The sequence below is a fragment of the Carcharodon carcharias genome, chromosome 13 (assembly GCF_017639515.1).
Source record: "Carcharodon carcharias isolate sCarCar2 chromosome 13, sCarCar2.pri, whole genome shotgun sequence".
NCBI classification, from domain to species: Eukaryota; Metazoa; Chordata; class Chondrichthyes; order Lamniformes; family Lamnidae; genus Carcharodon; species Carcharodon carcharias.
The window spans coordinates 53,631,902-53,659,018 of record NC_054479.1 but is presented as its reverse complement, the minus strand read 5'-3'; the positions used below and the strand labels follow the sequence as shown (position 1 = coordinate 53,659,018).

General features: G+C 43.1%; 1 protein-coding gene across 2 annotated transcripts in view; it reads left to right on the top strand.

The window, feature by feature from the left end:
- The window catches only part of LOC121285910 (oxysterol-binding protein 2-like), a 195,142-nt gene that overhangs the window by 92,299 nt on the left and 75,726 nt on the right, over positions 1 to 27,117 (top strand). The window contains exon 1 of one of the 2 annotated variants that reach the window (XM_041202851.1): positions 8,423 to 8,543. The exons of the other annotated variant lie outside the window; for it this stretch is intronic. Coding sequence (XP_041058785.1) covers positions 8,478 to 8,543 — 66 coding nt within the window. The 5' untranslated portion in view covers positions 8,423 to 8,477. Of the gene's footprint in view, positions 1 to 8,422; positions 8,544 to 27,117 lie in introns of those variants that run through there. 2 annotated transcript variants of the gene reach the window in all.

Here is a 27,117-nt window from a genome sequence, read left to right as displayed (position 1 = left end):
CTTTCAAAAGGGAATTGGAGAATTATCCGAAGAGAAAATATTTGTGGAGCTACACCTAAAGGGCAGGAGAGTGGAGCTTCTCTTGTAGATAGCCAGCACGGAGATGACAGGCTGAATGGCCTCCTCCTTTGCTTTAACCCTTGTATGATCGCCTTTGTTTAGTTGTGGCAGATGCTGATAATTACTTTCGTTCCCAAGATTCACACGTTCAGCCCCACATTACAGTATAAACTACGCGCTTTCTAAACCCAGATGTAGAATTCTGATAAAAGGACTCTTAGGGGCCTCATATCAATTTGTTAAATTGGACTTGGAGAAGAGATGACTGGCAAGAAAGCTAAATAATTGATTGCAGTCTAATCTGTAGTTCTGTTTTGTTTCTATATCATTCTTAATAAACCTACTTAATAATTTAGCCTATGCATGGTGTGTCAGCATTCAGGCTTGGGCTCTATCTGGTTGTAGACTACCAATCAAAACAGAGCCAGATAGCATCATTCTAAGTCCATGTTGTTCTTCTGGTTCTATTTTGGAATTATATCCACTAGTAAAAGGCTTTTGCCGTTCATTTCATACCTAAGGTCAAGTTTGGAGTCAGAGGAAGCACAAAGGTGACACAGCAGACAGCATGGATAAAGAGCACTGGAGAGTATAGCCTGACTTATAATGCAGGGATTCTAATAGATTTACCCATAGAGGGAAGTTTCCTGTTTTGGGTGGTATTCTTTATTTTCCCTCCTGTGACTTTAATTTTGGTTTCGTGACACAATCGGCAGGAGGGTGGGCAACCTGATGCAAGACTTCTTTCTCATTGAAACCTCTAAAAATTGTTTCTGGAACTTGCAGGCTAAGGGCGGGGAGTCATTTTACTGCAAACACTTTTTTCCTCCACTCTGTAGGAAAACTTCCCACTGAGTTGGGTGTTTGTATATCATTGGTGTATTATGCTACACTTTGAAATGAGCTCACAATATGGCATGTTGAACTATTTTAACCTTCATTATTGTCTCAGCCTGTCCGAGAAACAGACTCGGACAATGTCAGATCTCTTGTGGCACTGCTGGAAGAGTTGCAGGATACACTTTTTTTATACCGATTGGTGTACCGGGCTGCTTTTGTTACCTTTACACTGATGACAAATGGTGATTGAATCCAAATGTTATTGTAATGGAATGGTGAAGGTGGTGTGGTGCATTTATTGCACCACCACCTTCTCAGGGGCTATTATGGTTGGGCACTAAATGCTGGTCTAGCCAACAATGCCCACATCCCATGAGCAAATAAATAACAGCTCAATACCCCACTGACGGGGCCATGTGGATGAAAGGCTGCTATTGCTGTCTAATCCTGTGTAGAGGTCTTCCCTCCATCCAGCTGTCCCTAGTAGGTTCAGGCGTCTTCAGTGCAGTCTTTCTGTCTTGGCCAGTGAATGTGCCTCCATGTTGAGGTGCCCTCGCAGTCCCTGACCTGCCTCAGAGGCGCCTACCTCCTCCATCAGGGTTGCCAAGTCTCCAGAGCTGCAGGCCCTCTGGGGAGCCGGTCCATCATCCTTGACAGGATGGCAAAAACAGAGGAAGCTAATTAGGAGGCTGCCTCCTGGAAGATTGTACCACCAGTTTCGCTGTGGCACGTGCAGCTGGGGACCCTCATTTGGTACCATCATCCGTGGCCACAAAGCACATGGAAAAATCTTGCCCACAGTGTCTGTTATCTTAACATAAGAACATAAGAAATCCACATGTTGTATTTCAGTGAATAAGTTTGTGAGAAATGGTTTGAGAGAGATTCTTGCTGAGAGGAATGGGTAATGGAGAATTTATGGTCTGGATTCAGTATGTCTATGCAACTGGGCTGTAGACGGGGTGTTACAGTGAGTGTAAGTTATAGATTACAGTAAGCGTGTTTTTATAGTGCATTGCAGTGGTTATATCTTATGGAGAGGGTGTTGCACTGAGGGGTAGATTATAGTGAGACTGTTACAGTGAGGAGTCGATAATGGAGAGGGGTGATCATGGAAGACAGGTTATAGAGATGTTACAATTGAAGGAGAATCCAGAGGGTTCTGTAAGAGGGCATTTGATCTTCCATCCCAAGTCTTCTTCACTGAGCCGCTCTTCTTTTTTCTTCTTTTCTCTTCCCGTGCCAAGTGGCATAAGAGGCGGACAAAGCGTGTGCTTCCATTAGCTTCCAGAGCTCGTTTTTTTTTCTGAGCTCTAGCCGGACAATATTTAATGCTCAGGTGGTAAAGACAACCAGTTACCAATTCCTTGGTTGAGGGGGGACAGTGACAGTTAGGTTATAAAGTGCAGATTATCAAAATGATCTTAAGCTTATAGGAATGGTGTGACAATAACGGTTCAGAGATGGGGTTACAGCAGATTAGGTTACAGAGGTGGTATGACAGTAGGAGATAGGTTAAAGCAGTGGGGGGAGGTGGGTTGTATAGACGGTGCAGCAGTGGGGAGTGGGTTATATGGAGGGTGCAGCAGTGGGGGGTGGGTTATAGAGAGGGTGCAGCGGGGGGGTGGTTATGGAGAGGGTGCAGTAGTGAGGGTGGGTAATAGAGAGGGTGCAGTAGTGAGGGTGGGTAATAGAGAGGGTGCAGTTGTGAGGGTGGGTTAGAGAGAGGGTGCGGCAATGAGGGTGGGTTAGAGAGAGGGTGCGGCAGTGGGAGGTGGGTTACAGCGAGGGTGCAGCAGGGGTGGTGGGTTAGAGAGAGGGTGCAGCAGTGGGGGGTGGGTTATAGAGAGGGTGCAATAGTGGGGATGGGTTATAGAGAGGGTGCAGCAGTGAGGATGGGTTATAAAGAGGGTACAGCAGTTGGGGGGGTGGGTTATATAGAGAGTGCAGTAGTGGGCGGTGGGTTATGGAGAGGGTGCGGCAGTGGGGGGTGGGTTATAGAGAGGGTGCGGTAGTGGGGGGTGGGTTGTAGAGAGGGCGCGACAGTGGTGGGTGGGTTGTAGGAGGGTGCAGCAATGACGTGTGGGTTGTAGTGTGGATGATGTAGTGGGGTTGGTTTTTGAATGGGTGAGGCAATGGGCGTGGAGTTTCTGGAGGATGAGGCAATAGGGACGGAGTTTCCAGAAATTAGGCCGTGGGTAAGTTCCCCAGCGAGCGAGGTGCTGTGGGTGCCTTTGAGAGAAGGGGATGGTGGGTGTAAGTTTGAGAGCAGTGGACGTTGTGGGTGCATTTGAGAGAAGGGTTCACTGGGGGTGCATTTGAGAGAGGGTGAGGCATTGCGGGATGGCTTAGAAAGGAGCTAAAGTGAAGTGAATTCTATGGAGCATATTTTATTAAGACATTCATATGTGTTTTAATTATTTTGTTGGAGTGGTTGCCCCTTTAAATCGTTCACTATTTTTCAGTGAGTGGAAACACTTGAAGTAATGATTCCTGGGGACAGATGGAATGTGCTTACTCCAGCTGTCAGGTTATTTTACCTCATTGACCTCTGCAACTGAGTTTTGTGTTTTGTTGTGGGATTTTGTGGGGCCTGCTGTCTCTGTGTGACTAATCTGTAATTTATTCAATTTACTGTATTCAGACAGTTTGTAAACACACTAAATATGAGTGTCTTTGCGGCCCTGGCTTTGTTTGTGACCATTTTATATGCAATGGGATTTTGGAAATCCAGTCACTAATTTCTAAATGGACTGTACATCAGAAGAACCAGAGGAATTTCCGACTACAACTGAGCTGCTTTTAGAAAGCACAGTGAGAGAGATTACCAGGTTTGAAGCTGTCCTACATAAGAGACCTCCAAAGGCCATTGGTATCAAAAGCCATCTCATAGAGACAGCCGCTACCTACTGTGTCCAGTAATGACCTGGTATACAAGCAAGTGAATCTGACTCAGACCTGCAATACTTCAACGACTTGAAGTCCAGCCCTGACATGGTTACTGTCTTACAAACACATTAGGGGTCTGATCTAAGCCCCTCGGCCCATCAAACTGTTGAATCGTTTTCTACTAATAAATGCACAGGCAGAAATGTAGCTTACTTTGTTTGTGGGTCTCATGCATTGACTGAGAAAGTGTAAGAATTGGTTTACTTTTTAGATTTCTGCATAGTAATGGGAAATGGGGGAAAGAGCCTGTTTATGCCAGGTTTCTATCCCCACTACCCTGGCTTGGGGGATCCTGGATGCACGGAACTGGGTCTGAGCTAGAAGTGCAAACTGGCCTAGTGTTAAGGATGGCAGATGAAGTGGAAGGGTTTGCTCCTGGCACTCCCCATCCCACTGTCATCTGTATGTGCATTTGATGGGGGGGGCCTAAGAAGCTGACGATTGGAGTCTGCACTGTGACTACAAGGGTCCTGAGACCACCTTAAAGCTCCTCTTGGTGTTAATGAGTTAGTTTTCTAATTGACAGCCCCACTCCTGCCCCTGCCCTTTTTGATCCGGGCCTGATTGCTGGTGCCTGTAGCTTCCAATTCACCCTGTCATACAGTCAGGCTCGGAGACGAAAATTTACCTTGTGTTGTTCAACAGCTCCTCCCTTGATAATTGTCAAACATCAGACAGGAGGATTGGGAATGAAACCACTGATGTCATTGGCTACCATGCAAACGGCATTTCCTAATCTATCAGTCTCAATGTGAGGATCTCTTTCAGTTTCCAGCAGAACATGTCAATTTTTACACTGTGCAGCTCCCAGCAGGATTTATCTCAGAGGAGAGGGTAGAGGCGCATGTGAGGCGATTCCAAATTTTCCCTAGCCCTGAAGTGGAATAAAATTACATCAGCGTGTATTTTTTAAAATAAGTTGCTGTTAGTGATATTATTGATATTAACAACCTGTTAGGATTTGTATTTTGTTTTATCAGTGAGTGCTAATGGCATAATCAAGGGAAGAATCACAGAGCTAGACACTGAGGTGTTGGATCTACATTAGTGGAGGTTTAGAGGGGGAGGGGTCATTCTGATCACCATGTGTGATGACATCATAAAAATGTTCATTTTGGAATCCATTTATGATGTCACTACATATAACAACCAAAACATTTCTTCCCTGATGGTAACACAGACCACTTCTGGGAGGACGGACCAAACCTAACACAGAGGTGGATTAATTTTGGTCATGGTATAGTCAATAACAGGGAGCTGGATGACATTGAGACTCTGTCCCTTCTGTATGGTTACTGTGAATTGCTACAGAGAGATTAACTATCAGGGATCCTGTACAGGAAAGTCGGGGGACCACAAACGAAAGGAGAAGATTTACGGATTCCCTTATGACAGCTAAGTAAGAGTCAGTGTTGGTCCATTTTAACAGAGGTGTTTGGAGGGAATAATCAAATCTTCAAGTGGTAGTGTGTGGTAACATGGCACAGCCCCATGATCTAACTGCTCCTTCCCCAAGGCCTCAAAGCTGTGGAACTCCATTATCTTTCCTCCGGCAATCTTCAAACTTTTAATGTCCAATCTTGGCACCTTCCCATTTTTAGTTTGTCTACTCTACTTGTTTTAACCTTGGTGGTATCTTTATACTGCAGATTTTGACCTGTGAATACAGTTTCTGAAGGACAGGGTAGCTGATGAAGGAACTGGAGGTGACTAGCTGATGATGCATTCATATTAAATTCCTGTCTGTGCAATTTAACCCAGTTGTTGACCTGTTTTTTTTCCAATCAAATCCTTTTTGTTGTATATATTAGTTAACGACCTTGCTAAAATAGCACAGATAGGAACTTATTGTGTTAACCTGTGCTCTAAAGATAGCACGCAGTGGTAAATAAATCGCTTGATATTCAGTGTTCTACTGAATAACATTTTAGAACAGAGGTTAATTAAAATGTAGCTACACTGTCGTCACCAGAGAATTGCTTTCAATGAGTTGTTTGAAGCCAGTATTTGGAAGTGAAACACTGATATGTTAACCCAGGCTGTGAAGATTCTCAAACATCTTGAAACTGAGAGCTGATAATGCACTTTCAATCTGAGCCAGATATTGTTTTTTGTTTTATTTTGTGCCCTGCTTATAAAGCACCCAACCTAATAACCATTCCAACCATTTGAAGCTGTATCCTGTATCCATTCCAACAGCACTTACACCCCACTGTCTGAGTCACACTCGAATTCTAATCACACTTTTTTTGATTCGCCAAGAACTTGTCTGCTTGGAGCAGAATTGCCTTAAACCCATTCTGGCTCCCCTTAATTAATTAACCCTCATTTGTCCATGTGACTATCAATTTTGTCCCTCAACATTGTTTCTAGAAGCTTCCCCACCACCAAAGTTAAACTGACTGGCCTGGAGTTGCTTGGCTTATCTTTACACCCTTTTTTGAACAAGTGTGTAACATTTTCAATTCTCCAGTCTTATGGCAGCATGCCTGAGTCTAAGGAAGACAAAAAATTATGGCCAGTGCCTTAGTACCTTTGGATGCATCCCTTCCAGTCCTGGTGCTTTATCAACTTTTAAGTGTAAGCAACCTATCTAATACCACCTCCTTATCAATGTTAAATCCTTCTAGTGTATTACTTACCTTCTCTGGCACTGTGGCCAGGGCTCCATCTTCTTTCTTGTTAAAGACAGATACAAAGTATTCATTCCCTCTTTCTCCATGTGTAAATCCCCTTTTTGATCCCTAATCGGCTCCGGTCCTCCTTTTACCACCCCTTACACTATACATATGTCTGTAGAAGACTTTGGGATTCCCTGTAATGTTAGTGACTAATCTCTTTTCATACTCCTTCTTTGCTTCTCTTATTTGCTTTTTCACTTCCCCTCTGAACCTTCTATATTCAGCCAGGTTCTACATACGAGTACATGAATTAGGAGCAGAAGTAGGCCATTTTGCCCCTTGAGCCTGCTCTGCCAGTCAATAAGATCATTGCTGATCTGATTGTGGCCTCAACTCCACAATCTGCCTTCACCTAATATTTACTATCCACCTGAAATCTATCATAAGCACACATTTTCTTCTTCTTAATCTCGATCTCTTTTGACATCCAGGGAGACCCGGATTTGTTTGCCCTACCTTTCCCTTTCAAGGGAATATACCTTGACTGTGCCTGAACCATCTCTTCTTTGAACGTTCAGCTACTGTTTCTCCTGCCAACCACTGAATTCAATTTGTCTGATCCAGATCTGTTCTTACCCCGTTGAAGTCAGCTTTCCCCTGGTTATTATTCTTACTCTAGATTGTTCTTTGTCCATTTCCGAAGCCAACCTCACCCTTATGATACAAAGATCACTGTCCCCTGAATGCTCCCCGACTGATATTTGATCCACCTGGCCCACCTCATTCCCAAGAACCAGATCCAGCGAAATGCCCCCTCTTATTAGACTGGAAACATACTGCTGTAGAAAATTTCCGTGATCTCCTGCCCTTCTCTGCCCTTTACACCACTACTTTTGCAGTATACATTTAGATAATTAAAGTCCCCCATTATAACTACCCTATAATTCTCGCACCTTTCTGTAATTTCCTTGTAACTTAAGTAGTAGCATTGGAATTCAGTACAGTAGAGTGAATGAGAAGGGCTTGGTTCATTTGAATTACTTGCTGAGATCAGAGGTATCTGTAGAAGAAAATTGGGTGCAAGTCATTTTTGTGTCTAATTATAATATGCCTGAGTATTTTACGATGATTTGGAGCTCCAATTCACACACGGCAGACCTTTAAATCTAGAAATGGTTGTCACCATGCACCTCAATCTGTATGGGCCTGGATCCTTCCAGGTATCCATTGGGAACCTGTACAGGATTAGTTAAGGGGCAGTAAGGGCCTAATCTTAGCAGATAACTGATGCCCTTATACATAGGGCTGGTAAACTTGTCAGATTTAGAATGTCCCTGACAAAATAAAGCCATGAATGGGCAGCACGCAGGTTCATGTCACAATGAGTTCATTGTACGCTGCTGAGGGACAGGGTTCAAGTGGAAAGATGGATACTTGGTGATAAGGCTTAGGCCTTGCTGCATGGCTGATGTCTTCTTAATCCCTTGAAGGAAATTTATTTATCCCTTTTATAATCCACCTTGAGGCCCCATTGTTATGTTCCAAATATATTCAAACCACACTGCCCAATTATGTTGATTTACACCCACTTTATGTTCAGCCATATGCTAGTGAGATTGACGTAAAATTTGAGCTTAACTTGACATCAGTGGAATGGCTGTACTAACTGCACCCCCACTGAAAGTTTCTAGCTGGTATTTCATACTTTGCTGCTCTGTGTTTTGACATAACTCTTTTAGTGAAGGAAAGTCTGTAACTGACATAGTATTGGAATCCATTTTGTGCAGCGCTTCAATGAAACATCTGTCTTTGTACACTCAGAGCAACTGCAGGCAGCAGCTGCCTTTGTTTATAGTTTTAGTTTTCCCTAGGCTCTCTGTTTGTTGGATTAAAGTTGTCATTTCATTCCTCGTTCTTGGTCCAGATCCAACTTGGACATTGCAAAGCTGCAAGGAGTGTACGTATTTAAAATGAGTTGAAGGCACTTTCAACCCAGCTCCCAAAGGAATGCATGGGACAGATCAGCCTACAGCATGTCATCAGATCAGTAATCTCACTCTGGAGCCCATGCAGGTGGGTGATATGCAATTGGGAGCATCATTCTCAGGGTGCTTTTTTGTCATTATGGTGAAAATGTATTGTTGGGGCACAGTAGAGGTAAGTGAGATCCAACCATGTTATATTTAAGGTGTTAATGCTTATAGAAGGACTATGAAGGGGACCTATCCTGCTAACCTGCTTCATGCTGGCAGTTGGCAGAGAATGGAGGGAAGTACTGAGTTCCATAGCACTGAAGTACTGCAATTTGATGACTAAGGAAATAAATTTTATCATTGAATTGATTTGTTTTTCCTTCATGAGATGTGTATCACAACACATCGAGAGCTTTTCACTTTAGTAGTACAATTTTTTAATTGTGTCAAAGACTATTGCAACTTTGAAAAGAAATTTGATAATTAGGCAATATTGTAGTGAACTTGTATAAATAGAGCTAAACATGATTCTGGAGACTGTCAGAACTGAAAGTGAAATCGGAGCTTGAGATGGTGACTGAAGATTTGTAATTTGTTGCATTATGAGATCCGTGCACTCAATTTGGAATGAAATATAACCAACTGCGTGATAATCTCTTGACATAGGAAGCATTTGTTTTATCTGCATACAGAATATTAGCTTCCCTGGGTAAATGGCATTGGCCTGCCTGTTAGTCCTACTCGGGCAGAAACAGGAGGGGCTATGTGACATCATGTTTAAGTAAGCAAAACAGGAAAACCTGCTACACCCTCTTTCGTATTGGGATCATGATATAGCACATAAGACAAGCTCCTCTCCATTTCTTTAATCATGAAGAGGGTATATATACATTAAAGTGCTGGAGTGTGTTGTACTGCATCCTAGAAAGAATGGATATAGGTTTGAGACTGCTATTCCCTGCATTCTGTGATTCATGGTCTTGCCCATAAGGGGATGGATGCAAGCAGGAGTGGGCGTTCCAATCAGGTAAGGAAAGTTAATGAGGTGAATTGATCTGCAAGTGACTCACACCCAGCTCCTTGGTGCCAGGTGTAGAACAGCAGTTGCTGAGGTCTGTCAGCAAGTTTTCATCTCTCTTTGCCTGAAATAAGTGATGACATTTAATAAAAATGTTAAGATTTTAGTGCAATTTTTCATTCCCCCTATTCTAATTCAGTCCCCGCCTCCCAGAAGACATGGGATGTGTGGTGTCGCTAGCAAGGCCAGCATTTATTACCCATCCCTAATTGGCCTTGAGAGGGTTAGCTACTTGCTGGAGCAGCTGCAGTCTGTGTGGTGAAGATGCTCCCACAGTACTGTTAAGTGGAAGTTGCAGGATTTTGATCCAGCATTGATGAAGGAACAGCAGCAAAGTGGCAGAGTGTGCATCCCCTGCAATGATGTAGTATGGGATTAGTATTGCCTCATTGGTTATCACAAGGAATGGCAACATATGCTAGAGTTGACCCCTGATCCCAGTGGTTTAAATTGCTGTATTTCTATCAGCTCACACTGACTCTCCATATGTGGTACCTTCCGAGCACCAACTATATTAAAGTATTTGTTTTGAAAAATCAATAGATTCACCCATTATATTGGCCGATTGAAGATGTAAATCTTAGATGGTGATAGGTCTGCCATTGTGTGTCAAATGGGGTTAATTCTCTAAGCATTATTGGAAGCTGAGGCAATTATCTAACAGCTGTCTGCGTTTTCAGCTGCTGTACCTAATAGTTCAGGTGACAAGTAGTCATTTGTTTGGAGCTGTGTGAGTGCCTCCAAAATATAGAAAAATACAACAAGGCATTATTTATCAGAAAGAGAACCACCCACCAGGAAAGGGAAAATGCTGGAAATACACACAGAGTGATCAGAATCTGAATGAGAAAAAATCTGAGGTTCGTGTTTGAAGCTTGTTCCTTCATTGGAACAAATTGTTACTCAATCTTACTCTCTTGGATGCTCACCCATCGCGTCTTTCACTAAAAAGGCAAATTCTGTTTCTCTGAATGTTGAAGCATTCTTAAATGTTTTCAAGAGAGAGGGGGGGGGCGCACAATCCGTGCCAAATCTCAATTCTGTCTTTTACATGAGCTTGGAGTTATCAATGGTTCAGATTCAGACCCTTACATTGCATCAAATTGGGCTGTCAGTATTGCTGGTGATCTTATATAGGGTGACTTGGTGATGTCATTGCTGGGCAATCTTTTGTGCATTAATATTTATGTCACCTCAGCAGTTTCAGTGCATGATCCACAAAGAAGAAAAAGAAAAACTTGCATTTGATATAGTTTCTTTCACAACCTCAGGATGTCCCAAAGCGACTTACAGCCAGTAAAGTGTTCTTTTTAAGTGTAGTCAATATTGTAATGTAGGAAATGCAGCCACCAATTTTGTGCACAGCAAGCTCCTCCCAACAGCAGTGTGATTGTTGTTGGTTGAGGGACAAGTGTTGACCAGGGCAATAGGTGAACTCCCATGCTGTTCTTTGAACAGTGCCATAGGCTTTTTTATGCCTGCTTGAGAGGGCATATGGAGCCTCAGTTTAACATCTCATCCAAAGGATGGCAGGTCTGACAGTGCAGCACTACCCCTGTCCTGCACTAAAATGTGGTCTGGGATTTGAACCCATAACCTACTGACTTAGGCATGAGTGCCACTGACTCAGTAAAGACTGAAGGAACTTCACGGCATCAAAATAAAATGGGGAACTTAAATTATTTTTGTTTTAAAGAATGCTGGAATTATGGAAGAGTGGTGGAACTGAAAACCCAGGTAGGTTTTAAAGATGACTGTGTGGATTCCTGGTAGGAAAGGCTATATATAGTTATTAGTTCTCAAACCTAGTGGGAGGTTGGAAGGGGAGAATGGATGGATTTGTGCCCTTCTATCTGAAACATTACTAGTTGTCAGTTTGACTCAAATATCAGCATTCTTATTTCTTCACTCATTTGGTCATGGGCTCAAGCCCAATTTCAGGATTTGAGCACATAATCTAGACTAATGTTAAAATATTGAGGAAGTACTGTTTTGTTGGTGCTGACTTATTTTTCAGATGAGTCATTAAATTAAGAACCCAAACTGCCTTTTCAGACAGATTTTTGATTATTTCTTATGGTTGATATTCATCCTACAACCAACCACTAGCAAAGTTCATTGCTGTTTGTGGGGCTGGTGCACAAATTAGCTGCTACATTCACATACACAAGAACAACCTCTGTCTCCATGTTACATAACAACCAGAGTCTCCCTGGATGTTAAGATCACAGACTGAAAGGCCCACAGGCAGATCCCAGTACCACGATCCCCCTGAGCATCTGTCGGGAGCAAAGATTGCTAAAAACCTAGGGTCACTGTATCCGCTACTCAACTTAAACCACCTGGCAAGGAATGACCTCAATGCTTGAAAGATATTATATCACTTAAGTGCACTGAAAACTGCCAACTCAGGCTCAGTTGGTAGCACTTCTTGTCTCTGCGTCACAAGGTTATGGGTTCAAGTTGCACTCCAGAGTCTTGAGCACGAAGCTTAGGCCATCACTCCAGTGCAGCACTGAAGAAGCTGTTTTTTTTGGATGTGAAGGACTCCATAATAGTATTTTGAAGCAGGGTGAGGGAGTTCTTCCTGGTGTTTTGGCCAATATTTACGCCTCAACCAACAACAGTAAAATCTGGGCATTTTCACATTCCTAGAATTATAGAATATGCAGCAGAAACAGTTTGTGGGAGCTTGCTATGCACAAATTGGCTGTCCTTTATATTTCATGAGTGACTGCACTTCAAAAGTACTTCATTGTGCAGTGCTTTGGGACAAGCTGAGCTCATGAAAAGTGCTATATAAACGTAATTTCTCTTGTTACATTAATAGAATAGGCCCTTCCTTTCGGTATCTGTAAACTCCACGTAATCTGATGCAACGTTTAAGCTGCCGCTTTAGACTGTAGGAAAGCTCAGACCTGCACTGACTGCCGAAACCCAGCACCCTTCCCCTGATAGCAGAATTCAGGTTAAACAGTCGTGCTGTTGGGTTAAGCAGGTATTTTGGCAACACAGAGAGCAGAAAAGTGGCTGTTCCATGATTAAGTTAAATCAATGCCTTCCGATATAGAACATATTCTGTATTTTTATAGAATTTCATTTAAAGAAAATTAATATTTTCAGTGCAAAAAAATCACGAGGTATGTGTTTATTCAGAAAAATCCAATGTGAGAGTCACAGCCTTGAACAAGTTCTTGTCCCCCTTAAATGCAAGGGCCCAACTTTTGGGCTCTTTTTGATATATAAAAGGGAGCATCTTACACTGTTCTGGTATTTAACTATGAAGCACCTGTAATTTTACTCTACTTTGTTTAATTGCAGCTAGGAACATGTCACCTTTGGATCCCACAAGTGCAGATCAGACTTAAGTTCATGTATTGTTGCTGCAGTGGGGAATTAGAGGGATGAATACATGAGTGAGAGCGAGGGGGATCAGCAAATGGGTTTCCAGCAGCTTATTGGAAACAACGGGGCTTTAAGGCAATTGAAGTCGCCACTAGTAGTAGAGCCTCAGGCTGAAAATGCTCTATCTCTCTTTCTTTCCATCTCTCTCTTGTGGTGCCGTCACCCACGCGCTGACAGTTTGCTACAGCCAGAGACTTCTAATGACACGACAGATGGCTTACAGGAGACTGAAATATCCTTCCTCTCTGTCACACGGCAGCACTTCTGCTTAATTAGAGCACTTGGTCACATGATTTTTCTGCCGCTGAATCTTGAGCCAGCCTTTCCCACTTTGAAGTGACAGAGAACGCAGCAACAGGATAAGGTGAGTACAGTGTGCCCCTGTTCTCCCTGTATGTAAGGTGGGCTTTAGGATTCCGTGTCTCAGGTAAACATTATTGAAAGCGCAGCGTGGGGAGGGTGTGTTGAAATGTGTTTTGGTCAAGTACTGTGGATCAGATAGGTCCATCAATGCCCAAATCTCCCCCTCTGTGCAGCTGTCTGCTTAGAGCCTGGTGAAGCACTGGGTGATATAGGGAACATTTGATATGATTTTTCTGTTAATGAGGGAGTCTGTATGGTCAGAGGCTATGGAAAATTGGACAGTACTGTAATCAGACCTGTGAAAGAAATTGAATCTGTGGGGAGCATTATGGAAAATTCTATGACTTCAAATATTGTTATTTTTGATTTTACCTCTGTCAGCTGTTTTATATTCTGCCTCACCTTAGCAAATAGATTGTGGTATAGGTTTTGCAGTACATGTTTGCACCTCGTCTGGTTCATGCCTACATTACCTTGCTTCATGCAGTGCTACAGTGAAGTCGATGTTTAACACCTCCCAGATGTGATGGGAATGCCAGAAACACAGTACACCAATTAACTAACAAGCCTGGAGCTTGGCAGACAAGTGAGGCATGGGTGAAAGGAGGAGCGAGACTCGTGTTAAAGAACCGCAGCAGAGTAAACATCATCTTAGGGTCACCAACTCTTCAGGATTGCTCTGGAGTCTCCAGGGATTAAAGATTAATCTTCTGGACACTGCTGCAAGCAACCCAGGAGAAAAATCATTGATGTTTAAAACCTGATTTTCCTTCTTGTTTTCTTTGAATACTTTTGTTTGAGTTATAAAAATATTGGAGATGTGAAAAAATGCAGATTGACTGTGCAGAGCTTTTGGGGGAGGCAGGTCATGTGGTGAAATCTCCAGGAATATGTCAAACCAGAATTAGTAACCCTAATTTATTGTGTAAAAAAAAAAGAGCTGGATTTAGACTTTGTTAGGCAATGGGATGAGGGCCAGGGCAAACAAATGAATTAATGGTGGGTAATTATCAGCTTCATGCCTGGGTGGCAACGTACGTGCTACAGTGTAGTGGCTGCCCAGCTGAACTGGTTTCAGTACCAGACAGTCCATCCACTCCTCTCCACCACATTGTCACCCAGGCACTGACATTGAGAATAACCCCCTCAGTGACAGGTGGGATTGTAGACTGTGAAAGGAACAGACCTTGATGGGCCTCACGGTCTTTCCCTTCTCTACGTTTTCTTGTCCTGAGTCTCAAGGTGTGACTGACATCATGCTCAGTAATAGAAAGAAGGATCTGCATTTGTAAGGTGCTTTCAGGACCTCAGGATGTCCCAAAGTGTTTGACAGCCACCCATTACTTTTGAAATGTTAAAAGAAATGGGACAGCCAATTTGCACACAGTGAGGTCCCAGGAACAGCAATGAATTAAATGACCAGATCACCAGCCTTAGTGATGTTGGTTGAGGGATAAATACTGGCCAAGACATAATCCACTGTTGCTTTGCATGATTTAGACATTGTTTTTAATCACAAGTATGATATAGGGATTGAGTCTAATTATCGAATTCATAAGGGAACTAGATGAGCATATCTGCTTTTCAAGGCTGTGGGGAAGGGCGATATCCTCACAATATTTCAGCCTCTCTAATGATTGTAATTCAGCCTTCACTTGGACTGGAAAAAAATGGAAGGATTGCATGTAGTGAGGTGCCTGGTTGATCCTCAACAGAGTGAGCAAAGCTCCTGTTAGGTCACCAGGCTGGGACTGCACCTCTATCTTTTCATTAGGCACCACTCTTGAAACTAAATAACAAATGAGTTGTATTTGTGCACTGCAGCAAGCCTCGGATCCCTGTCTTGTATTGGTGATCTCACGTGAGATCTATATTGACCTGTCCCGCCTTGTGTATAAGTTATCCTCTGGGTTGGAGATTAATAGTTACTTCAGCTTTACTTTTGCAATAGTATTCCAAGGCAGGTTCAAACTAACCATTTTAGGATCTTGTAATTGCCTTCACTACTGCAGGTGCTCTTGCTTCCTATTACAGAGACGGCAAAGCCCATGTTTGGGAAGATTTTAAGTGGGCCACCTTCAGTTTAGCAGGCATTATCTGGGAGTAATGTGTGAGTGACATGTGATATGGGGAGGGTTATGGGTGACATGTGATTATAGAGAAGGCTGGGGATAATGCATGGTGTGGGGAAGCCTGGGGGCAATGCATGGAGTGGGGAAGCTTGGGGGTAATGCACAGTGTGGGGTGGCCTGGGGGTGATGCGTGGAGTGGGGTGGCCTTGGGGTAATGCATAGTGTGGGGTGGCCTGGGGGTAATGCATAGTGTGGGGTGGCCTGGGGGTAATGCTTAGTGTGGGGTGGCCTGGGAGTGATGCGCAGTGTGGGGAAGCCTAGGGGTAATGCATAGTGTGGGGTGGCCTGGGGATGATGCGCAGTGTGGGCTGGCCTGGGAGTGATGCGCAGTGTGGGGAAGTCTAGGAGTAATGCATGGAGTGGGGAAGCCTGAGGGGTGATGCGCAGTTTGGGGAAGCCTGGGGGTGATGCGCAGTGTGGGGAAGCCTGGGGGTAATGCATAGTGTGGGGTGGCCTGGGGGTGATGCATAGTGTGGGGTGGCCTGGGTGAGAGGCGTTGATGCGTGGTGTGTGGAGGCTTGGGTGGGAGGGGTTGATGCGTGGTGTGGGGAGGCTTGAGTGGGAGGGGTTGATGCGTGGTGTGGGGAGGCTTGGTGGGAGGGGTTGATGCGTGGTGTGGGGAGGCTTGGGTGGGAGGGGTTGATGCGTGGTGTGGGGAGGCTTGGTGGGAAGGGTTGATGCGTGGTGTGGGGAGGCTTGGGTGGGAGGGGTTGATGCGTGGTGTGGGGAGGCTTGGTGGGAGGGGTGGATGCGTGGTGTGGGGAGGCTTGGGTGGGAGGGGTTGATGCGTGGTGTGGTTTATTTATTACCAACCATTTAATCTTGTGCTATGGGGCTTCGGCAAAATGTTGTTCCCATTGTGATGCAGACTCTCCTCCTAGAGTACTTGGGCCTGAACTTCACGCTTGGCCGAGTCGGTGGGGCCTGGAAGCAGACTCACAATGCGCTTCAGCCCGGGATCGGCCCCCGAAAACAATTTCATGCTGACTGGCCAAATAAGAATGCCCCAGCGCTGCCAGTGGTGGTGGGGGGGTGGGTGGGCAGGTGGGAAAGAGGGTGGGCACCATCAAAAGTGAGGGTGTGGGTGGGCACTTCTAGCGAACTCCTTGAAGGCAGACAGCTGCTGCGAGGCTGCCTCAGGGAGCTGCAGACCTGGACAGACTAAATGAGAAGAAAAAAAGGCAGCAAACTGTGTCTAAACAGCCCATTCAAGTATCTGACAGCAGAACTCAGTCACCAGACATCACTTTTTATTATATTTCACCCCGGGCATTTCATCCCGCCCTTGGATGAGGTTTCATCTAAAGCAAGGCTGCCCATTTTGCCCAAGCGTGAAATCACACGGGCAGCTTAAAATCCTAGACATTAATGTTTTTAATGGCCTTAATTGCCCCGTTAATTCTCAGCGGGCAGGGCTCCAACTCCCGCACGTGCCCACTGACCTCAGTATTGCTTGTGTGCATGATGATGTCGGGACACACGCTTGACGTTTTTCACGCAATTTCACCTGCATTTGGGTCTGGCGCTGCCCACCTGATCAATGTCAGATCCTGGCATAGGTGACAGATGGGTGGAGGCTGGAGCCCACTGTTTCCTCTTTTTGACATACATCCATCCCCTTGTTTCACCCTGACTTCCATGCGGACAGTAGCTCGGAGTCCCAAACCATGAGGGAGACCAATTAGGGCACTTTTATTCATAAACTTAACCTGATGAGAAGTTGGGGAGGTGGCCAAAGGAACAATCCTAAATGGTCAGCTTGGAGTCTCTTTAAAAATGGAGAGAGAGGTAGTAAAAAAACAGGCATGTTGCAATTCCACCTGCATGTTAGAGAGCCCACCCACAACTCGAGGCTGCAGGGTGTTTACACAAGCCAGCTATAAAATATCAGTTATTGCAGTTTGCTAAAATTATGGTGAAAGCGCCAGACAGCACATTTGCCCTAGATGTACATCATATTTATGTATATTTAGGAGTTATGCTAGTACCTAGGTGTGCAGTATACATGTGTATGTAGATATAGATATACAAGGTGTACAGTATACATGTGTATGTAGATATAGATACACAAGGTGTACAGTATACATGTGTATGTAGATATAGATACACAAGATCTAACCAATAGGAAAAGCCATTCAGCCTATCTTAATTCATCCATCCAAACAGACCCTACAACCCCTTCATTGCAGTATTCAGTTTCGTAAGTGATTCCAGGGTTCTTGTCCCACTCTTTCTGAGAACTCCAAGTGTTGATCACTTTATGTGAAGATCAACCCAACCTTACATTTTCATAGTTTGAATTCAGGTTGTAGATATGTAATAGATGTTGTAAATTGGCTCAATATTGCAAGAGTTTTATTTTTGAAGATCTGATATCTGCTGATTTGTTGTGAAAGTTGGTGCATGTTTGTCTTGTCAATAATTTGTCCAGGCTGTACGTGCAAGGCAGAAAAATTAAAATTAATTTGTTCCTAAACTCACTTTGGATAACTTAATTCTACTGTGTATATGTGGACATACACAAGATCGTTGCCATGCCAGTTTGATTATCCCTGAACTGCAGTAGTGCTGTACTTGGGCCATCAATTTGCACTTGGGGAGAGGATATAGAATCTGTTATTTGTCAACATTCCTCTGACTCATTTGCACCCTCCAGTTTCTTTGCCTGATCATTGATGGCCATACCTTCAATGGTCTAGACCTTAAGGGCTATTGGGAAAAGACGGTGAGTCGGAGCCAGCTGAATTTCTCTTGCAGAGAACTGACACAGACTCGATGAGCTGAATGGCCTCCTTCTGTGCTGTGTAACCGTTCTATGATTCCAGGTTCTGAAAGTTCCCCCTCAAACCCATTTGCCGCTCCACCTCTTTCTCCTTCTTTTAAAACTGCTTAAAACTTTTGGCCAAGCATTTGGTCGCCTGCCCTAATGACTCCTCCTTGGTTCTGTGTCCATTATTCTCTGATTACATCTCAATGAAATAGCTTGGAATGTTTTTACTACATGAAAAGCAATATCTAAATGCAAGTTGTCATGTACTGTAGCATGACATGCAAGCTGAGCATGTAAGTTATGATCTACATTAAGAATTTGGGAAGCTCGCAGCAGCCCTGAGTTTCCTGCCACTGAATTGGGGACGGTGATTTATTAGTATGCTGTGGGTCTTCCAGTCACTGCTGACACCACTGTGGGCTTTTGCTTCTGAATATCATGAATGATGCCTTCTGAGCTGAGTTACAATTACACAGTGGGGTCCATTTTGATAGGTTAGCTGTTGCCTGGGGTTAAATTCATTAAATCATGAATTAGTGATTATTTGGGTCTAAATGAGAGATTGGCAAGAATTATGTTACACCAGGGACATGGTAATAGCCCGACACGAGTTTGTGTCTCCTTGTTTAATAACCATTTTGACAACAGTTGATAAATGCTCAGCAAGAAAGTAAGGGTGCAGTCGCAGGCAAGGCTGTGTCACAATATGATTTTAACCATCTTCGGCTGTAGGGTGGTACCGTGATAAATCCAGTGAAAAATCTACCATCCACTGCATGTTCAAACAAAGTTGCTATGTTTTTTAAACTTGCTTGCATGAAAGTGACCTCGGTAAACATCCATAAACTGTCTGTATTGTTATTGAGGGTCAAAGCAGCAGTACAAGGATGTAACACTGTGACTAGCTCGATTGATGTGCTCTGCAATTCAATGAGAGTCCTATGACTCTCAATGCGATCTGATACTGGCTTGCCAGTCAATCAATTTGAAATTGTTATTCACACATTGTGATGCAAAATGCTGACCCCGTGTGTAGATTCTGACTTTCTCTAAGCAGACGTGATTCAGGCACACAATTCCAATGGACTAAACACCTTCCCTTTCATTTACATCATATAGCGTTCCAATAAACTATACCCCTTACTACTCCCTGCAAATTGTGGCTGACTTCCCCTCACTATGTAGACATCTGATGGAGCAGACTCTTTCCCCTCCATTCCTTTCATTTGAAATTTCTGATAAGAGCATGAAATTGCTCAGTTAATTTGAGTTTAATGTGCACTTGCTTTATTGCACTCACTGCAACCAAGTTACCACAACATTGAAGAAGAGTCATAAGGACTCGAAACATTAACTTTGTCTTTCTCTTCACAGATGCTGTCAGACCTGCTGAGTTTTTTCAACAATTTTTGTTTTTATACCACTACATATCGCCTAGAGATGGTAGCGTATTGTGCAAAGCTGATTGATTTTATGTTAAGTCGATAGTTTTGATCAATGTTTCCTGTTTAGGTTATGTTATTGAATTAATTATTTAAATGGACTCTGTTATAAATATGTGGAAATTTGCCATTTCTGTTATTGCATGTACAGCTCTTGAGAAAGCAGTTATCAGGACTTTATTTAGCCTCGGAAAATTCAGACATCAACACAGTGTCAAAGGCCCTTGTATGTTTGGGCATGAATGCAGCACATTGTTTTCTCCCGTGGATTCCAGCTTCAGGTTGCTAGCTCCATTCAACCAGGTTACGTGGGAGTGGTTAACAGTATCCATGATGTTCCTGGAGATTTTTTTGTGCACAGTTTATCCTCTGCCTGTTCCCTATGGTGAAGGACATTTAAGTGGTTCCATTTAGGCACAAAAGCACATGCATATTATCTGTCAGTTTGTGGTTTGACAGTCCTGACATTATAAGACTGTGCTTGTCGGCAACCCATGACATGTTAAACATAGTGAGTGAAATAGTTACAAATACTGACCCAACTATATGGAAGACAGACAAAAAGGGGAAAAACTTACTCAAGATTCTGATCCAAGGTAGGTAGAAATGTGACCACGGGTTTTTATCAGAGGACCTATCTATGAATTCTAATTTGCAACGGAAGTTAGACAGTGATGTGAGCTAGTTTGTTATCACTGTTAATAATTTTAACATGAATTTGTGCTAAATGCCCAGTTTCATTTAGAAGGCTTTAGGAAATGGAAATAGCATACTAGTGCAGACAGGGATTCTCTTCAGAAATTCGATTTTGTTACATTGTTAGGGCAGATTAGAAGGAGGTGTCCCTTTGGCTATAGCACAGATTAGATGCAATCTTGGATTTTTTGGGAAGAATAGAGGGAACTTTATTCCATATTAATCACGTGCAGGGGAGGCGATGAAGTAGTGATATTGCCGCTGGGTTAGTAATCCACGGTATTGCTCTGGGGACCCGGGTTCAAGTCCCGCCACAGCAGATGGTGGAATTAAAATCTGGAATTAAAAGTCTAATGCTAGTGAAACCATTGTCAATTGTTGTAAATAATCTGGTTCACTAATGCCCTTTAGGGAAGGTAAACTGCTGTCCTTACTTGGTCTGGCCTATATGTAACTCCAGACCACACAACAAAATATGGTTGACTCTTAAATGCTGGCCAATGACACCCACATGAACGAATTGAAAAAGTACCACAGCTGACTTGGGAACGCTATTGGGTCGTGTAGAGGAAGATTTGTTTATTGTTGCTGATGGAATATTTTTGCAATCTGAATCTAATTAACGTCTCTCTGTCTTCTATCAAGGACCAGAATTTATGCAGACCCAGCTTGACATAGCTGCTTGTGATGTTAGCATTTGTAAAGCCCTCATTCTGATTCATTAAGGGAATTGGATATAATAATTACAACTATGTTAAATAGCTTTTTACAGAAAATTGCAGCATTCCTCTTAGGCAGAAGGTGAAGTGTTTGTCGTTGTACAAACCTGGTTGCAAGTCTTTTACAAATTGTAATCAAAGAAATCCATCCCAGAGAGACTGTGATTCACATGGCACTGTCACTGGTGCTGAAAATTCCACAAGTCTTGCTGATAAAGGTGAATTCCCCAACCATTTACTGAAAGCATTTCTGGAAGTATACTCCTCTTTCAATACCAGTAGAACCAATAGAATTCATTTACTACTGTGGTGCTCTGAGTTTCCCAGCTAACCTATATCATAAGGGTGGTTTGATAAAAACCAAAAGGGCAAAAAGCAAGCAATAGTTTCTCCATGAACCAGCCGGACTGATGCCAAGTAGTCTATTGGAGTTTCTTGCCAGCTGCCCTATGCAACCATTTTCACTAGCTAAAGATGCTGACAGCTGGAGCATAACACTGCCATGGTAACATGATACTGTGTGCATAAATGCTGAAGAATGTGTCAATGTCATTGCATTGCTTATGAACAGATATCTACCACATAAATGCTTCCTGTAGGAGTCTCTGAATGGTGATCAGAAACAGAAAAGTTGGTGATTTTCAAAAGCTAGTGTTAACAATATGTTGAATATATTGTTAGGATTCACAGATGAAGGGCATTGTTTAATTGGGAGCACATATAAATAGGGGACAGCTGGGACACTGGTATGATAGGAGAGCTGTGAGTCTGAACAAAGTAAATAAACTCTCTCAGTAAAGAAAGCTCTGCTTCTTGGCTTTGACTTCATCAACCGGCTTGGATTCTATTAACAGGCAGGAATGCCAAGATCATTGCCATCATTTCCCACTATCATAGTTGAGACTAGCTAACTGAAATTTTGGAATCAATCCTAGGACTTTCCTGGCCTGCGCAATGCAGTCACTCTCTGGGAAAGCTTGCTGAACCATGTGCTGAGCCTTATTGTCTCTGGCTCTAACTCATCCTTTCCCAGCACTGCAAGACTGTGGAACGTTTTACCTCCCTCCCTGTTTCCTTTCTGCACAGGTTATGGGTTTTTAACACCCATTTTTACCAACCAGTGATCTTGATCTGCCCCTCTCCTACTCTGTTAGATAGTCTCTGATAGTGAGCCTTGATCTTTCACCAGGGTTTTTCAAGAAAAGAAAACTCAAGTGATGCTGCAAAGATCCATCTCTGAACAGTCTTGGGTTTATAGAAAGGGCTCCCAGCTAAAGTAGTTGAATCAGTATTAATTATACCCTTTTAAGGGTGTACAGGATACACAAAAATGTCAAGGGTGGGATTTCAGGTTAAAGGTACAAGTAGATTATCAAAAATTGCGTGGAGCGCAATGATTCCTATGCTCTTAGGACTGTTGGAATCTTGTCTGTGTGGTACACTAGTTCAAAGTTGAATAGTGTGGATTATAGAGTTTGAAGTTCAACTTTGGATACTGGTGAAATTTCAGAGCTCTTCCTACCTGGTTGTCTGCCTCTCAGTACAGAGTTTAGTTCCAGGCAAGCTGTGCAAAGTTTTTTTTTAGGTTGCGGCATTTAGTTTGTTACAAAAATTAAGACACATTGGTATTAAAGGTGATGTGGCCTCATGGATAGAAGAATGTTTAAGGAATAGAAAGCAAAGATTGGGAGTTAATAGAAAGCAGATTGTGATACTCCAAATCTGTTCTGGAGTATCTTTTCCAAGTAATACAATTATTTAGAGAAATTATGTTGAAGTTTGTTGATATTAAGTCAGGATGCTTGACAAAGAAGAATAAGACCATAAGACATAGGAGCAGAAATTAGGCCATTTGGCCCATCGAGTCTGCTCCACCATTCAATCATGGCTGATAAGGTTCTCAACCCCATTCTCCCGCCTTCTCCCTATAACCTTTGATCCCCTTACCAATCAAGAACCTATCTATCTTGATCTTAAATACAATCAATGACCTGGCCTCCACAGCCTTCTGTGGCAATGAATTCCATACATTCTCCACTCTCTGGCTAAAGAAGTTTCTCCTCATCTCTGTTCTAAAAGGTCTTCCCTTTACTCTGAGGCTGTGCCCTCAGGTCCTAGTCTCTCCTACTAATGGAAACATCTTCCCCATGTCCACTCTATCCAGGCCTTTCAGTATTCTGTAAGTTTCAATCAGATCCCCCCCCCTCATCCTTCGAAACTCCATCAAGTATAGACCCAGAGTCCTCAAACGTACCTCATATGTTAAGCCTTTCATTCCTGAGATACGGAGCCCATAATTGCTCACAATATTCTAAACGTGATCTGACCAGAGCCTTATAAAGCCTCAGCAGCAAATTCCTGCTTTTATATTCTAGTCCTCTCGAAATAAATGCCAACATTGCATTTGCCTTCCTAACTCCCAACTCAACCTGCAAGTTAACCTTCAGAGAATCCTGGACTAGGACTCCCAAGTCCCTTTGCACTCCAGATTTCTGAATTCTCTCCCCATTTAGAAAATAGTCTATGCCTCTATTCTTCCTACCAAAGTGCATGACCTCACACTTCCCCACATTGTATTCCATCTGCCACTTCCTTGCCCGTTCTCCTAACCTGTCTAAATCCTTCTGCAGCCTCCCCACCTCCTCAATACTACCTGTCCCTCCACCTATCTTTGCATCATCTGTAAACTTAGCCAGAATGTCCTCAGTTCCTTCATCTAGAACATTAATGTATAAAGTGAAAAGTTGTGGTCCCTACACTGACCCTTGATATAGGAGATTAAAAAAGGTCATGAGTTAAAGGAATTGGCAGATGGATGACAGCTGCTGCTTAATGCAGGAAACTGTCAAATAATACATTTTGCAATGAAGAACAGTAACAGGACGTATACCATAAAGGTTAAGAGTCTTGAGTGGAATACTGCTCAAAATCAGGCCTCTAAATGCAACTACTTTGAAAGTAACAAATCCTTCAAAAAAAGTGTTCTTTTAGTTGCTTCTTTATGGTGAACCCACTACATTTTAGACCTTTGATAAGAATGAAAGTGTTTAAAAGGTCATGTTCCTTTTCATAGACGAGAACCCCCCTATACTGGGTGAGCAGAGGTTTAAGGAAAGGTTTGCACTTTATGGCACGTTTCACAAACACTGTCCCAAAGCTCATTACAGCCAATTGTAGTATTTTGAAGTGTACTTACTGTTGGAACATGGGAAACACAGCAGCTAATTTGCTGATGGCAAACTCCCGCAAACAGCAGTGTGATGATGACCAGGTAGTCCGTTTTTGTGATGTTGATCGAGGGATACCAGGGATAACTCCTCTGATCCTCTTCAAAATAGTGCCATGGGATCTTTTATATTCACCCAAGAGGACAGACAGCTTTCATGGTCTCATCTGAAAGTTGGCAGCTCCAATAGTGTAGCACTCCCCTCAGTATTGCAGTGGAGTGTCAGCTTTAATTTTGTGCTCAAATCCTGGCGCAGGACTTGAACCCACAACTTGCTGACTCAGAAGTGGGTGTACTGCCAACTAAGCCACAGCTTAATTCCCTCCAACTAAATATTCAGAAGTCAGAAACCATTGTCGTTGATCCCTGTCATGAACTCTGCTTCCTAGCCACCACCTCAATCCCTCTTTCCGGTCATTGTATGAGGCTAAATGAGTTCACAACCTTGGTGTTTTATTTAACCCCAAGGTAAGCTTTCAACCATATAAACATGCCATCACTAAGACTGCCTATTTCCAATTCCATAACATCACCTGAATCTGCTGCTGAAATCCTCATCCATGCCTTTGTTACCTCCAGACTTGACTATTCTAAGACATTCTTTGCAGCCTCCCTTGTTCCATGCTCTGCAAACTTGAGCTTATCCAAAGCTCTGCTGCCCATGTCCTAGTTCGCATCAGCTCCTGCTCACCAATGTCTCCTGCGCAGTTGCACAGCAACCTGAAAGTCACTGCACACATGTGCACAGCCAGGCATAAATTTTAAAGAGATCATGCAATTAAATAAACCACCCACGCACTCCAAAAAAGAAATTCGTAGGACCATTGCTGCTCACCCATTTCCCTAGCGCTTTGGCTCCTGGTTAAGCAATGTCCTCATCTTCCTCTATCTGTGTAACCTCCTCTCACCTTGCATCATCTGAGATCTCTGCACTCTAACAGTTCTCGCCTCTTGAGCATTCCTGATTTTAATCACTCCACCATTGATGGCATCATGCCTTCAGCTGCCAAGACCCTAACCTGTGGAAATTCCCTCCTTAAACATTTCAACCCCCATCTCTCTCTTTTCATTAGTGAGACGCTCCTTAAAACAAAACCTCCTTGACCAAGCTTATGGCCTATAGTATCTGCTTATGCTGCTTGGTGTCCAACTTTGTTTGTAAAGTGCCATGGGATGTTTTATTACATTAAAAACACTATATAAATGCAAGTTGTTTGCTTATGAAGCAGCTTCACCCACACCTACACTAAGGAACACAATTTAAAAACTACTGCCATTTGGATTGTGTGCTGACTCTAACTCAACATCTGTCTCCCAACCCCCCACGCCCCCCCTCAATGTATTGTGTAACAGTTTAACTTGGCTATGAAGGGCTGACACAATGTCTGGCACTACCTGCTATACTAACCCTGATTCATGGTCTGTAGAATTACTGGTTGTAGCTGTCCCATGGTGTGGAAGTGGCAGTTGTTGAGTTATCTGTAAGATCTGCTCTTTTCCTACCTTGCGTTGCCTGATTTCACAGCTGTTCTGGCAGAGGGATATTCGAGGAAAAATAAATGAACAAAATACCTTGTCAAAACAAAGAAAGCCGGAGAAAAAACTTCACTTGATAATATCAAAAAAGTTAGTATGCAGATGCGGCAAGTGATTTGGAAAGCAATTAGAATGTTGCTGTTTATCACAAGGGGAATGGACATAAAAGTAGGGCTGTTTTGCTATAATTGTACAGGGCATTGAGACCACACCTGGAGTACTGTGTACAGTCATGGCCTCCTTATTTAAGAAAGGACTTAATTGCATTAGAGACAGTTCAGAGAAGGTTTACTCGACTGATTTCTGGGATTGGGGAGTGTATCTTATGAGGAAAGGTTGGACAGGTTGAGCCTATATTCATTGAAGTTTAGAGGATTGAGAGGTGATCTTACTGAAACTTTTAGGATCCTGAGAGGACTTGACAGGGTGGATGCTTAAAGGATGTTTCCCCTTGTAGGAGAGACTAGAGCCAGGTGACACTATTTAAAAATAAGGGGTCTCCCATTTGCAACTGAGATGAGGAGAAATGTTTTCTGAGGGTCTTCCCCAGAGAGCGGCAGAGGCAGGGTCATTGAATATTTTTAAGGCAGAGATAGATAGATTCTTCACTAACGAGGGGGCAGACAGGATAGTGGCGTTGAGGCCACAGTCAGATCAGCCATGAGCTTATTGAATGGCAGAGTAGGCTCGAGGGGCCGAATGGCCTACTCCTGATCCTAATTCATTTGTTTGTATGGTTGGTTTTACCTATCCAACTGTAGTGATTCATGGGTGAGGAACAGGGATACAATGTAGAAAAAAGGATATACTTTCCTGAGTGCAAACAAAGGTGAGGCAATTGTCTCAAAATATTCCTTCAGAATGGTTGAAAGGAGGTTTGCACAAGTGAACGTGTGCAGAGTAAGTTCCCAGTCTCGGCTTTGACATCTGGGTGGAGAAAGAAACCATCAAGGAAAGGGTGGGAGGAGGAAGCAGGTGTGAATCCAGGAAAATGGGCAGGACGAACTAGAAGACACTCCAGGAAAAGGACACGAACTGTTCTACTGATTTTCTAGCAACATCTGTCTTTCAAGAAACACTAAGACAAACAGATTAATTGGATATTTAGCAGGTCTGGCTGCATCTGTGGAGAGGAAAACAGAGTTAACATTTCAGTTTGACCTTTCATCATGGAATGTTAACTCTGTTTCTTTCTCATACAGATTCTGCCAGAACTGCCCCATTTCGTATTTTTATTTCATATTTCCAACCACCGCTGTACTTTGTTTTTGTAATTGTGTATTTACCTCATTGTTGTCTGTAGAATC